This window comes from Delphinapterus leucas, chromosome 11 (genome assembly GCF_059928025.1).
Source record: "Delphinapterus leucas isolate spDelLeu-1000000601 "Yukka" chromosome 11, BTC_Dleu_Yukka2, whole genome shotgun sequence".
Lineage (NCBI taxonomy): Eukaryota > Metazoa > Chordata > Mammalia > Artiodactyla > Monodontidae > Delphinapterus > Delphinapterus leucas.
This window is the reverse complement of record NC_143139.1, coordinates 95,223,708-95,236,604: the sequence shown is the minus strand read 5'-3', so window position 1 is coordinate 95,236,604 and position 12,897 is coordinate 95,223,708. Positions and strand designations below refer to the sequence as shown.

Genomic DNA, 12,897 nt, shown 5'->3' with positions numbered 1-12,897 from the left:
AAGTGATATTTAATCTGAGAACTGAAACCTGACTGGGAGTTAGCCAGGCAAAGAAAGTGCAGTTTAGGAAAAGGAATCCAGGGAACCTGGCAGGCGGAGAGAACAGCATGTGCAAAGGCCCTGTGGCAGGGAAGCACCTGTAGTTGAAAGAAGAAAGAGAAAGCCAGCTTGGCTAGAGCAAAGTGAGCAAAGGGCAGTGGAAATGGCAGAAAATAAGGCTAAGAGGTAAAATGGAGCTAGGTATCATGACGGACCTTGCAGGTGTACAAGAAAAGCACCGCAGCAACCTTGAACTATAGTTTATCTGAGTCTTGGCAGAATACCTCGGAACACCAGACGGTAGAAGGCCTCTAAAGGAGTTGTGAGGCCCTCTCCCACTTGCTCCTTATCTCCCTGGGAGGCAGCCATGAGACAGTTTCTCCTCGCTTCCCAGGATCTGATGAGGTATAGAGCTTTCTGCCCTGGACTCTTCAAACTAGAGCTGCAGGATATAAACCCGCTTAGTGGCATCAAGGCTGTCACAACTTTCAGTGCAGTCATCAGCTCCTTTTGTTTTGGTGCCACCCTTTTCAGTGTATGCAACTAGGACCCAAGGAGCTGGCAACTTCAGCTTACTCTTCTCAGTCTGTATATAAGTAATGAACCGTCAGAATATGAAAGTGGTTCATTGTACCTTTACCAATCAATTGGTCAGGCTTTGATTTTTTCGTATGAGCTTTACAGTAGGACATGTTAAATGTTTAACTTGATTCTAAAAGCAATGGGAAGAACTTTCCTGGTGGCACAGTGGTTAAGAATCTGCCTGACAGTGCAAGGGACATGGGTTCAATCCCTGGTCCGAGATGATCCACATGCCACGGAGCAACTAAGCCTGTGCACCACAACTACTGAGCCTGCGCTCTAGAGCCCACGAGCCACAACTACTGAGCCCACGTGCCACAACTACTGAAGCCCGCGCGCCTAGAGCCCGTGCTCCACAACAAGAGAAGCCACCACAATGAGAAGCCCGCGCACCGCAACGAAGAGTAGCCCCACTCACCACAACTAGAGAAAGCCCACGTGCAGCAACGAAGACCCAATGCAGCCAAAAATAAATAAATAAAATTTTAAAAATAAAAGCAATGGGAAGTCACTGAAGCAGGATTATATCTGCATTAAAAAAAAAAGGTCACTGTGGCTGCCATGTAGATAATGCATTCAAGAGGGGTAAAAGTATTCAATGGAGTAGGTTGATGGTGGCTTATCATGTAACCTATTTCCTATAAGCACATTTGTATTTTAACACTTGAACACCTATTCTGTGCCAAGCAATAGGACACAGATACCAAGAAGAATAAGACAGTCCCTACACTTATATACCTTAGTTTGGCCACAATCAGCAGTAAATGTAACCCACTGTGACCTGCTTGAGGAAGGAAACACACACAAGGGGCAGGAGTACAGGAGAGCGAACAATTAGCTCTGCTTGGGATGCCCAGGCAAGACTTCCCTGACCAGAGCTGTGGAGGATAAATAAGGGTTTCCAAGGCACTCGGAGGACAGATAGTACATAAAAAGATACAGAATCATCAAGTGAAGTGTGCAGGAGCTACAAGTCACTCAAAATGGTACGAGGTAAAAGACAAAGCAGGAGATGGTGGAAGGTCAGGCTAGAAACCCAGCAGGTTTGATTCAGGAGGCTGAATTATGACCTGTGGTTTATTTACACAGTGAAAAGAACTTAGATATAGCTCAAAGGCCCCGCTCCACCATTTATTAGTTGTGTGGTGTCAAGCAGGTTTCATCTTTGAACCCAGTTTCTTTCTCTCTTTTTTAAATTTTTATTGGAGTACAGTTGATTTACAATGTTGTGTTAGTTTCAGGGGTACAGCAAAGTGACTCAGTTATACATATACATACCTCCACTCTTTTCTAGATTCTTTTCCCATATAGGCCATCAGAGAGTACTGAGTAGATAGACTTCCCTGTGCTATACAGTAGGTCCTTATTAGTTATCTATTTTATATATGAACCCAGTTTCTTCACTTGGAAAAAGGGAATAAATACCCACAGTATTAAGTGAGGTCTGAAATTATGTGAGTGAGCTCCCAAATAATAGCAATTATTATGTAAAATGCTACAAAGCAGGTTGTTGGGTTTTTTTTGTTTTGTTTGTTTTTTTTAAGCAGGTTGTTTTTTGTTTTTTAAATAGCCTTTACTAGGGTTTTTCCTCCCATTCAAAAAAAGGAGGACAGATTTCATGGAGAAAATTTAGACAACACATAAAACAACACAATTTTACAACTCCCCAGAGCCCATCCAGGAGTACTTACCCCAAGTCCCCTCCACCAGACCCCCTGGCCTGATGCCAGGTATCCTGTGGTGTTTAACAGCAACTCCAAAAGAGGCACTAAACACCAGTCTGTGCTGAATCTACACCTCCCCATAGTCCCTGGCACCAGGATACCTACTGAACCCAAACTGAACAGGTGGTAGGGCTGAGGTTTCTAAGCAAAGACAATGATAATAATAATAATTACTAGTTGTAGTAGTAACAGTGATACTTAATACTTTCTATTGAGTGCCAAGTTATAAGCACTTTACATGGATGAACAGCCCTACTGTATACGAGCTCCATTTAACAGATGAGGAAATTGAGGGCAGGAGAAGCATAGTAACTCACCCAAGGTCTCACAGATACAACAGCACTCAAAGACAGCCTGGCTCTAAGCCGAAACACTGAGCCTTCCAAGCACCAAGGGAACCCTGGCAATTCTAAGTATTGATTTGGATACAAATGAATTAAAGAAATCAGATAAAATCAAAATGGAATAGATGCCAAACTGTTAACAGTAGCTATCCCTGGAGGGTGAAATTATGGACAATTTTTTACTTTTTATATGTATTTACTTTGAACTTTGAAAATCAGAAAAAAATTTAAAGAAATATAAATTATAAATACATGTACTATTAAACATATTTTTAATTTGGATTATAACATTTTAAAAATACTAGATGGAAATATACTACAATGTTAATGATAGTTATCTCTGGGTGGGGGTGGGTTATCTCTGGGTATTACAAACAATAATAGGTAAATTTTATGGTATTCTTTATACTTCTATATTTTCCAAGTTTCCTACAAGGGGTACCTTTACAAATATGAAAAAAAAGTAAGAAATTAATTTTACCTTAAAAATAGATATTACTGAGTCTTATAATAGCTGACTACTGTGGTTGGAGTATGAGTAGTCCACATCAGTATTATTTAAAGAAGGATGATGACTTGGGCGTATTTTTAAAAAAATAACTTATTGGGGTTTTGTTTTTATTTCCTAAGTCCAAAAGTAAAACATACTCAATGTTTGGTTCAACCTGGCCCCAGGGCCCAGAGACATTCCAGAGATCATCCATAGGCCATCCACACAGATGTCACAACAACTAGGAAATGGGAAAATTTTCCCCCATGCTTGGAGCCCAAGTCTCGGGGCTTATGAAATTCTCATGAGTAAATACCAGGCCCTTATCTAAAACAGATACTTCCACTAAGCCCTCAGCCTCCATTTTCTCAGGAAGTAGGGGGCCAAGGGCAGCCTCAAGGCTGAAAACCTCTCTTCAGCAACCTCTATAAGCCCCTGATTCAACATGATTAATCCAGGAAGCTCATTTTCTTCCAGAAAGTCTGTTCCACTACTAGACAATTCTAATACTTTACAACAACAACAAATGCTTCTGAACTGAAACACACCTCCATTAAATCAGGCACAGATTCTAGCAATGGAAATGTGGGCTCAAATCCCAGCTCTACCCGCAACAAGCTGTGTAACCTTGTGTGTTTTTACTTAAGCCCTCTAAACACAGCTTTTTTCATCTGTGAGTGGGAATAACACCTTCACAGGCTGTAGTGAGGATTAAAGGAGAGTACCTACGTGAAAGTACCCAGCACGCTTCCTAGCCCCATCCTCTGGAACCAGATCAAATGAGCTTAATCACTCCTCCACACTTCAGCCCTTCAAATCACCAAAAACCATAATCCTGTCTTCTCCATTCTAAGCATTCTTACAGTACTTCCTCCTTATAAAATTCCCTCTACTTGGGTGGGAGTCTCCCATCAGGGTGACCAGCAGCCAGGTGCCCTCAGATCTGTTTTGGAGTAAATCACAGTAGCTAACACACTGCTCCATGCCAGCCACTCTTATAAACCTTGCTGGACAGAGCTCAGCCTCCCTAACTGCCCTGAAGATGGAGAGGCTCAGAGACAGAAAGTAGCCTGCCCAAGGTCACACAGCTGGGAACCTGCTGAGCCCATGCCCTTCTCACTATGCTACAGTGTCTCCCAGCCTCCACAGGCCCAGCAGCCAGGTGGGCTCAGTGCTCCATGGTGGCTCAGTCCCAACTGTTCAACGCCTCTGGTGGAATCTGGCTTCTTGGTTCGATAGTGCCCCCTCCCTTGCTGGATGGGATACAAATCTCTAGGGCTCTCACGGAGTAAGGGAGGCTCTCCTGATCCTGCATTTACTGACACAGAACAAACTCTGAAGGAATACAACCAAAGCGGACCCACCAGGGAGTCTGGTAAGAAATAAAATGAAAAGAAACAAACAAAACTGTGCCAAGCAAGATCACAAAGGTTATCTTATGTCATCTTCCCAACAACTGTGCCAAGTGGGACTGTTATAGGTCATTCTGTCTTCTGTTTTAATGAGAAAATGGAGACTCAGACAGATAAGAAGGTAAATAATTGCACTAAAATGTAAGCTCTATGAAGGCAGAAAACTTGTCTAATCTGATCACCACTCTATATTCAGAGCCTAGGACACTGAAAGAAGAACCATGATTTGAACACTAGTCTCTCCATCTTGCTTTCAAATTCAAGTTGTGAGTGCCTCTGGCAGAGGCTGTGCTGAGCCATTAGTGCCTGTTCACGGAGCAACGAACAGTCCTTTTAAGAGGCTTGGAAAGGGGGCAGGGAGCCATGTCTCTCCAAGACACAGCCTCTAAATGGGCTCCAAGGCAGTAAGGGGTTCCTTTAAGTAATGAGTTGACAGATTCACTCATCTGCCTAATTCTCCTTTGCTGCTGTCTGGAGCAGAGACGCTAGGCACACTGTACATACAAATCCCAAACCCTGCTCTGGCCCCCCGGGGCAGCAACCCTTTGAATACTTAAAAGGGCATCCTCTGTAAGCTCAATAGGCAGCCTGTGAGGCTGACCCACAGCTCTGGCCTCTCCCTCTCAAGCTCTGCTGGTATTTGGGGCAGGAGGCAATCACGGCCTCAAATAGATCCATATGCAAACAGGGCACGGAGCCAACCGAACTGTGTCCCCTCTATCCAGCCCACTCATCAGAGATCTAGTTTCTACTCTCTATGCCCAGGGGAGTTCTCTGGGGGAACAGCTTGAGTGGTAAAAAGCCTGAGTTCTGCAGTCAAACAAACCTGCATTCAAAATCTGGCTCCGCTGCATGCTGGTTGTGACCTCGGGCAAGCCGTTTAACCAGTGGGGGTCTATTTCATCATGGTGAAAACAGGCTAATGACACCCACATCTTAGGGTTCTTGTGAAGATCAAGTGAAGCAGTGTTTGTCCAAGACCTAGTTCAGTGACTGGCACAGCGGGGCTGACAGCTCATTATCAGTATCTCTAATGCCAACGGTGCCGCGAGACAGACTAAACATGCCACCACACATGCAAGTTCCTGGATGGTCTGGCCTGAATTTAGCTCCACCCAGCTCGCCCCCTCCCCTTCTTGCTTCAGCCCAGTGTATTATAGCCGGGCCCTTGTCTTAAATCAGCTCTGCAGCTCTCAGTGAGCAGCAACAACAAAACAGTAACAGCACACACGTCCAGCCGAAGGTGAAGGAGCCCAGCTACGAAGCACTGAAGTGTGGAAGTTACAGGAATCCCCGAGGCCTCTCTGCAGACCCCCACAACTGGCCACAGGATCGAAGCTCCCACCCGGAAACTGCCTCACCCTCTGCAGGGTGAAGGCAGAAATCCTCCTAACTGGGCCTAAATTCCCCAAGGAGCTTCATGGTGATAATGCAAATGTAATTCTAAAGCACATCTTCTCAATGCTGCCCTTCAACTTAGAGAATCAGAAAACAGGAAGCCAGTGGATTCATTTGTGCCTCTTCTCCCAACTCTCTTAGGACAGTACCCAAAAGATTCTCCTGCACAACTACTACATACCCGATATCCATGGACAGCACGGGAGGAGCAAGCAATTTTCCCAGAGCCAGTCTTTTTATTTTTTATTTATTTATTTTTTGGCTGCACTTCACGGCCTGCAGGATCTTAGTTCCCTGACCAGGGATCGAACCTGGGCCCACAGCAGTGAAAGCGCCGAGTCTTAACCACTGGACTGCCAGGGAAATCCCAAGAACCAGTCTTGAGGATAATGCTGTGGCAAGGGAGGCTGTAGACCATCTCCAGGACTGAAGACACAGACTAACTTTCACCAAGTGCCCATACCCTGCATCAGATTTCCCCCAAGTATACACAGTCCTATTTAATACTCAGAGGCAGAAGATACTGTGTCCATTTTACAGATGAAGATACTGAGGCTCTGGAACGTAACTATTTTGCCCAGGGCCACACAGCAAAGCTGGTGCCCTTTCCTTTGGCCCAAGCTTTGCAGAATGAACCCAAGAAAATCATTCTCCATGCCTTTTAGGATCCCCTAAATAAAGAAAGGCTTCTACAGGTTCATTCTGGAACAATCTAAGGAAAAAGTCTGTCCTTTGTCTCAGTATTAGAAAAGGCCTATTCCTAAAATAACATTATAAACTATTCACAAATTTTTATAGTGTATTAGAGTTCAAAGAACTTTCCAGGGACTTCCCTGGTGGTCCAGTGGGTAAGACTCCACACTCCCAATGCAGGGGGCCCGAGTTTGATCCCTGGTGGCGGAACTAGATCCAGAATGCATGCGCAACTAAGAAGCCCGCATGCCGCAACTAAGAAGCCCACATGCCGCAACTAAAGATCCCACGTGCCGCAACTAAGACCCGGGGCAGCCAAAATTAAAAAAAAAATAAATAAATATTTAGAAAAAATAACTTTCCAAATATTATTAGGCCTTCAGGACCCTTCTTAATTGGAGGGTAGCTATGAATTGTCCCATTTTGCAGATGTGTAACCTGAGAGCCACAGAGGGTAGAGACCTTGCTCGAAGCCACATGGTAAGTATGTGGTAGACGAAGTCTCCAAAGGTTCCTGATATTCTATGTGCTGCCTTTTTTTTTTTGGTTTATTTTTATTAAAAAATTTTTTCTTCTGGTTTTATTGAGATATAACTGACATAGCTGTATAAGTTTTAAAGTGTACAGCATAATGATTTCACTTACATCATGAAATAATTACCACAATAAGTTTAGTGAACATCCATCATCTCATATAGATACAAAATCAAATAAATAGAAAAATATTTTTTTCCTTGTGATGCGAACCCTTAGGATTTACTCTCTTAACAATTTTCATATATAACATACAGCAGTGTTAATTATATGTATCATGTTGTACATTACATCCCTAATACTTAATTATCTTATAACCAGAAGATTGTACCTTTTGACAAACTTCATCCAAGTCCTCCCCGCCCCACAAAGCAGCCTCCCTGCAGTCCCTCCCCTCCTTTATGCTGAGAAGCCCAGAGCCTACCACTGCCTTCCAAACCACCTGCTGGGAAAATAAGGTGTGTCAAAGAACACTGAGCCAATGAAGACAGACGGCTCAAGCCCCAATCCTCATTCTAAATACTTCCCAGATGACCCTCTTGGAGACACCAGGTAGCAGAATAATGCCCAAGATGAACAGGGCTCACTTCAGACATGAAGCTCATACTCAAGTGAGGGACCCTGTGGCAAGACACTTGACCCCATCCAGCTTCCTCACCTGTGAAATACAGATACTTGTTGAATTTATAAAGGAGCTTCGGCTCCTGACTAAGTTTTGCAAGTACTATGCAAACACATGACTACTGAATTCGAGTTCACCCATCCTTCGGTTACTCAGGCCCCAAACCTAAAAGTCATCCTTAACTGTTCCCTGTCCCTCACACTCCACATCCAACCCATCTGCCTCCAAAATATCTTCACTACCAGAACCCTAGTCCCAGACACCTTCAACACTCCTTGGATAATTCCAACAGGCCCCACTGGTCTCCCTGCGTCCTCTTTCGTCCCTCTGTGGTCCTTCGTCCCTCTGTGGTTCATCATCCACGCAGCAGCCTGAATGATTCTTCTCAATCATAAATCAGATCCTGTCACTTCACAGTTTAAAACCTTCCAGTGGATTTTCATTACACTTGGAGTAAAACCCAGTTTCCTTACCAGAGCCGACATGACCCTGGCTCCTACCTCTTGCTCAGACCTTCCTCTCATCACCTCAGCCACACTGGCCTTACTTCTTACCCTCAGACCCATCTCAGGTGCTTTGCACATGCTGCTCCTTCTACTTCAAGTCTCCCCTCCCATAATGCTGAAGGGCCGCCTTTTTATCATTTTATGTCACCTCTTCTGAGAGGCCTTCTCCAACCACTCCAGTTAAAGCCATGCCACATCCTCACGCCTATTCTCTCTACCACACTATTCGGTTTTATCTTCCTTGTCCCACTTCATAACTACAATTTTCTTGTCTACTTGTTTATTTTGTCTCCCCAGAACTACACTACAAGCTCCACTACTCCTGTTCATTATTACACTCTCAGTGTGTAGAACAGTGCTAGGCACATAGCAAGCTTTCAATAAACATTTTAGGAACAGTTGGTTCAAAAGGCAATGGTGGGGGCTTCCCTGGTGGCGCAGTGGTTGAGAGTCCGCCTGCCGACACAGGGGACATGGGTTCGTGCCCTGGTCCGGGAAGATCCCATATGCCGCGGAGCGGCTAGGCCCATGAGCCATGGCCGCTAAGCCCGCGTGTCTGGAGCCTGTGCTCCACAACAGGAGAGGCCACAACAGTGAGAGGCTCAAGTACCGCAAAAAAAAAAAAAAAAAAAAAAAAAAGAATCCGCCTGCCAATGCAGGGACACAGGTTCGATCCCTGGTCCAGGAAGATCCCACATGCCGCAGACCAACTAAGCCCGTGCGCCACGTGCCACAACTACTGAGCCTGCGCTCTAGAACCCGTGCACCACGTGCCACAACTACTGAAGCCCGCGTGCCTAGAGCTCCGCAACAAGAGAAGCCACCACAATGAGAAGCCCATGCACCACAACGAAAAGCAGCCCCCGCTCACCACAACTAGAGAAAGCCTGCGCGCAGCAACAAAGACCCACCACAGCCGAAAATAAATAAATTAATTTTTAAAAAAGGCAATGGTGTGCTCCCCTCTTCCTCTGCCCAAATTTAAGATTGGAAGTTTGTTTACTCATCCATTCAATCATTCATTCATTCATTCAGTTCAAATCAACAGCTGACTATAGGACACCTGAGAAGGTACCATAGCGAATAGGGATGACCTGTTTCCCAATTCAAAGCAAGATTTTTTTTTTAAACATGGCACTTTATACAGGCACTTATAACTTCTGCAGATGTGTCAGACTTCTTTGTAGTTAACTGCTGTTTCAGATTTACATGCAACAGGTTACGTTACTTCCCCAAGGTCACAGGATGAGAACTCAGCATCCCAGTATCTCAAGGCAAAACCAAAATCTAAAATGTATCTGGAAGTGCCCAACCATTTTTATTTACCATCCGTGGTCATTTACACAAAATTTAAAAAACCAGAGAGTAAATGTGGCTTTTCAAAAATTTCACCTCCATTTTCTTCACTGTTTCTATCTTCCTACCTGGTAGCAGGTACTATCAAACAATAGAACACTTTAAAGAGCACTGTTTTCTGGTTATGGACCATTAATGGTACCCTGGTTGACAGGCTGAGTCTTGATGCCAAAGGGAAGCAGTACTATAGTGCAGGTGCTGGGACCTCAGCCTTGGGAGTCAGAAAGGAGCAGATTCAAATCACATCCACTAACAACTAGTGATAAGGCCCTAGACAAGTCTACTTTAATTTAATTAACAAACAATTATATAGCACTTACTAGATGCCAGCAGGGTTCTAAATACTTTGCAACTATGATTATTAGATAAGTCAGATATACTATTATCTGTATCTTACAGGTGAAGAAACAGGCATCGAGAGGTGAAGTAACTTGCCCAAAGTCACAGCAAGTGAGTATTAGTCACCATTCAAATAAGATAGTGTGATGCCAGAATCCATGCTCTTAGCCATTACACTATGTTTCTGCTCTAATCCTGTTTCTTCATCTATAAGATGGGGCTAATAAATCTGCCATCTCTCACAGGATCATGTGAGACTGCCGGCACACTAAGGTAAATGTTAGCTACTCTTAGTGGTAGTAGTAATTGCCATCATTCTATCATCTACCTTCACCTTTGGTCCAGCCAAGGTCCAACCAAGACCTTTGGTCTTCTGCCCAAAATACTTTAGCTGAGAAAGATCTCCAAGGTCCTCTGCAGTAGAATACATTAGAATATACTGACGTTTCACGAGAACAAAAATTGTCTGCTTTTTTTGCTTCACTGTATCCAGAGGAAGCAATGGATACTCAGTAAATATGTGGTGAATAAGGTAGTAATAAATTGAATGCATAGACCAGGTTCTGTAGACACGACAACTAAAGTAGTACCATCACTTCTCAAATGTAGCTAAACACAAAAGAGGTAAATTTACAAGGTTTTCAGAGCATAGTGGTAGCTGGCCGTTACTTAAGACAGCCTGGCTATTAGGAGACAGTGTGGTATAATGCTGTTCATTCATCTTAGCTAAATGAACAAATAAGGAGACCCAGGTTCTCAAGGTCTTGGATTGTCTATCTGTAAAAGAGGAAGTTGGACAACATGATGATCATAAACAAATATATTCTACTTTCTCATCACTTTATAACAATCATCATAACAATATGAATGGAAGCCGGCCACCAAAAACTCAGTAAATGTTTGTCAATGAACATAATCCCAAACTGACAGATGAGGAAACTGGGATTCAGTTCTTAAGTTCAAGGTCACTTGCACTGGGTAGAATATAAACTATAGTCCAGATCTCTTCCTACACAGGTCTAACACTCATGCATTCCAAGATCCTTTGTGATATCAGTCCTCTCTTCCAAGTTCAATAAATCTGTAATAATTTATCTTATCAAATAATCTCGCCTAACTTCACTACATCATGGGTCAGGAGGATCAGAAAGAAACACTATTTCCACTTTGTTAACCTGGAGAATCAAAAGATCTAAAGAGATAATTAGCAAATCCCTTTTTTTGCCCAGAATTTAGAGATCATAAAATAAATGATGATTTCGCTTTAAACCATATGGTTTAAATTTAAGCAATGTGATTTAAAAAAAAAAAACTTCTGGTAACACAATACTTTTTGAGAGTACAGTACAAAACTTCTTTTTCAATTCTGTAATCAGAGTTGTGCTACTTGATCCAAAGTAGAACCACAAAGTTAAATGTAAAAGGCTGTCAGAGAATATCTATAAATGCTTGCTCATTTTATTTTTATTAATGAAATACATGCCTGACATTGAATCTGAGTATAACACCTTCCTAGGATTGTCAAGTTAGGAGTGAAAAAACATCTGGCAGTCACAGTCAATTTTCTAGATGGTTCATAACAGGACAGTCAAGGTCAAATTGTTGAGTCTTTTACCCTCCCATCTAGTAACTGAAAAGCAACTAATTATGAGCTCAAAATACTCCATTCTGGTACTCTCACAAACACAAATGTCAGCTCCAGGATCACACTCGGGCTCAGAAAGTTCTGAGGGCAGGCTGACATGAACAAGAACAGAGAACAGAGGGATAGTAGGGCAGATGTTCAGGCCACAGCACTTGGGTAACACTCAGAGACAGCAGGAACTTTTACCTACTTTCTAGCAGTTTCATCATCTATCAAATGAGAATAGTCATCTCACCAAATGATTATATGAACCAAATGACATGATGAGGAATTAAGTCTTGCAATCTTGTGCAAAGGTGAGAGACTACAGTTATCGTTACTAATTACTACGTCTGGGCACGGAAGGCCCCCTCGAACTCCTGGCTATATGTTCCGCAGGATCCCCACAAGATGGAATAGGTAATAGTTTTTTTCCTCCAAACTTCAGGTTTGGCAACCACGGATGCACCTGGCTAGCAAGGGTCTGCTGCTGAGAGATGAGAAGTGAGGCCTTCGGGCTCTGGACCTAGCGGGCTCAACAACCACCGCGCCCCCCAGTCACCTTGTCCTGACCTTGAGGAACGGGAAAAGAAAAAGAAATAGAAAAAGAAACCCTACAAGGGAGAAAGTGCGGCCCTCAAAAGAGGTGCCTCCACTCTTCACCTGGCCGCCGCTTCTGAGACCCACGCTTCCAGCGGGGCGGAGACAAGGTTGGGAGAGCTGAGCCGGGGACGCCTTGACCTCGGGCGAAGGGCCCAAGGCAGGGACAGGTACACGAAAAGCCAGGCGGACGTCGGGCCCGCCTCGCCTTGCCTCGCCCACAGCCGCAAGCACAGGAGGAAGCACCCCGCCCCCGTGAACCCAGAGGGCCCTCAGTTCGCTCTCACCTGCAGCCGGGTCACCAGCAGGTTGTAAGGCGCCATTTTGTGCACTGACAAAGATGAGGTCGCTTGAAAATGACGTGCACACGGCGTACTTAAAGCCTTCGGGCAGGGGGCGTGGCCTGAATAGAAACGCAACACAGTGAAGGCTGGGCCTCCCCAGAGGCGCCGAGTCCTGCGAGCGCCTTGGGCGGAGCTCCCGTGTGAGGAACCTACAGGGGAGAGGACAAAGCTGCATAAAAGCACTTGCGGAAATAAATACCGGGAACAAGGATGTCTTATCGAAGTGCAAACTTCATCTTTGCACTTTTCAATTTGTATCTTCCATTCAGATCTCGAAAGGTTTTTTTTTT

At 44.1% G+C, this 12,897-nt stretch overlaps 1 protein-coding gene across 1 annotated transcript in view; it reads right to left on the bottom strand.

The window, feature by feature from the left end:
- The window catches only part of ACO2 (aconitase 2), a 51,972-nt gene extending 39,313 nt beyond the window's left edge, over positions 1–12,659 (bottom strand). Inside the window, exon 1 of the mRNA XM_022596833.2 lies at positions 12,551–12,659. Within this exon, the coding sequence (XP_022452541.1) occupies positions 12,551–12,586 (36 nt within the window). The 5' untranslated portion in view covers positions 12,587–12,659. The remainder of the gene's footprint in view (positions 1–12,550) is intronic.
- Positions 12,660–12,897: the final 238 nt, after the last annotated feature.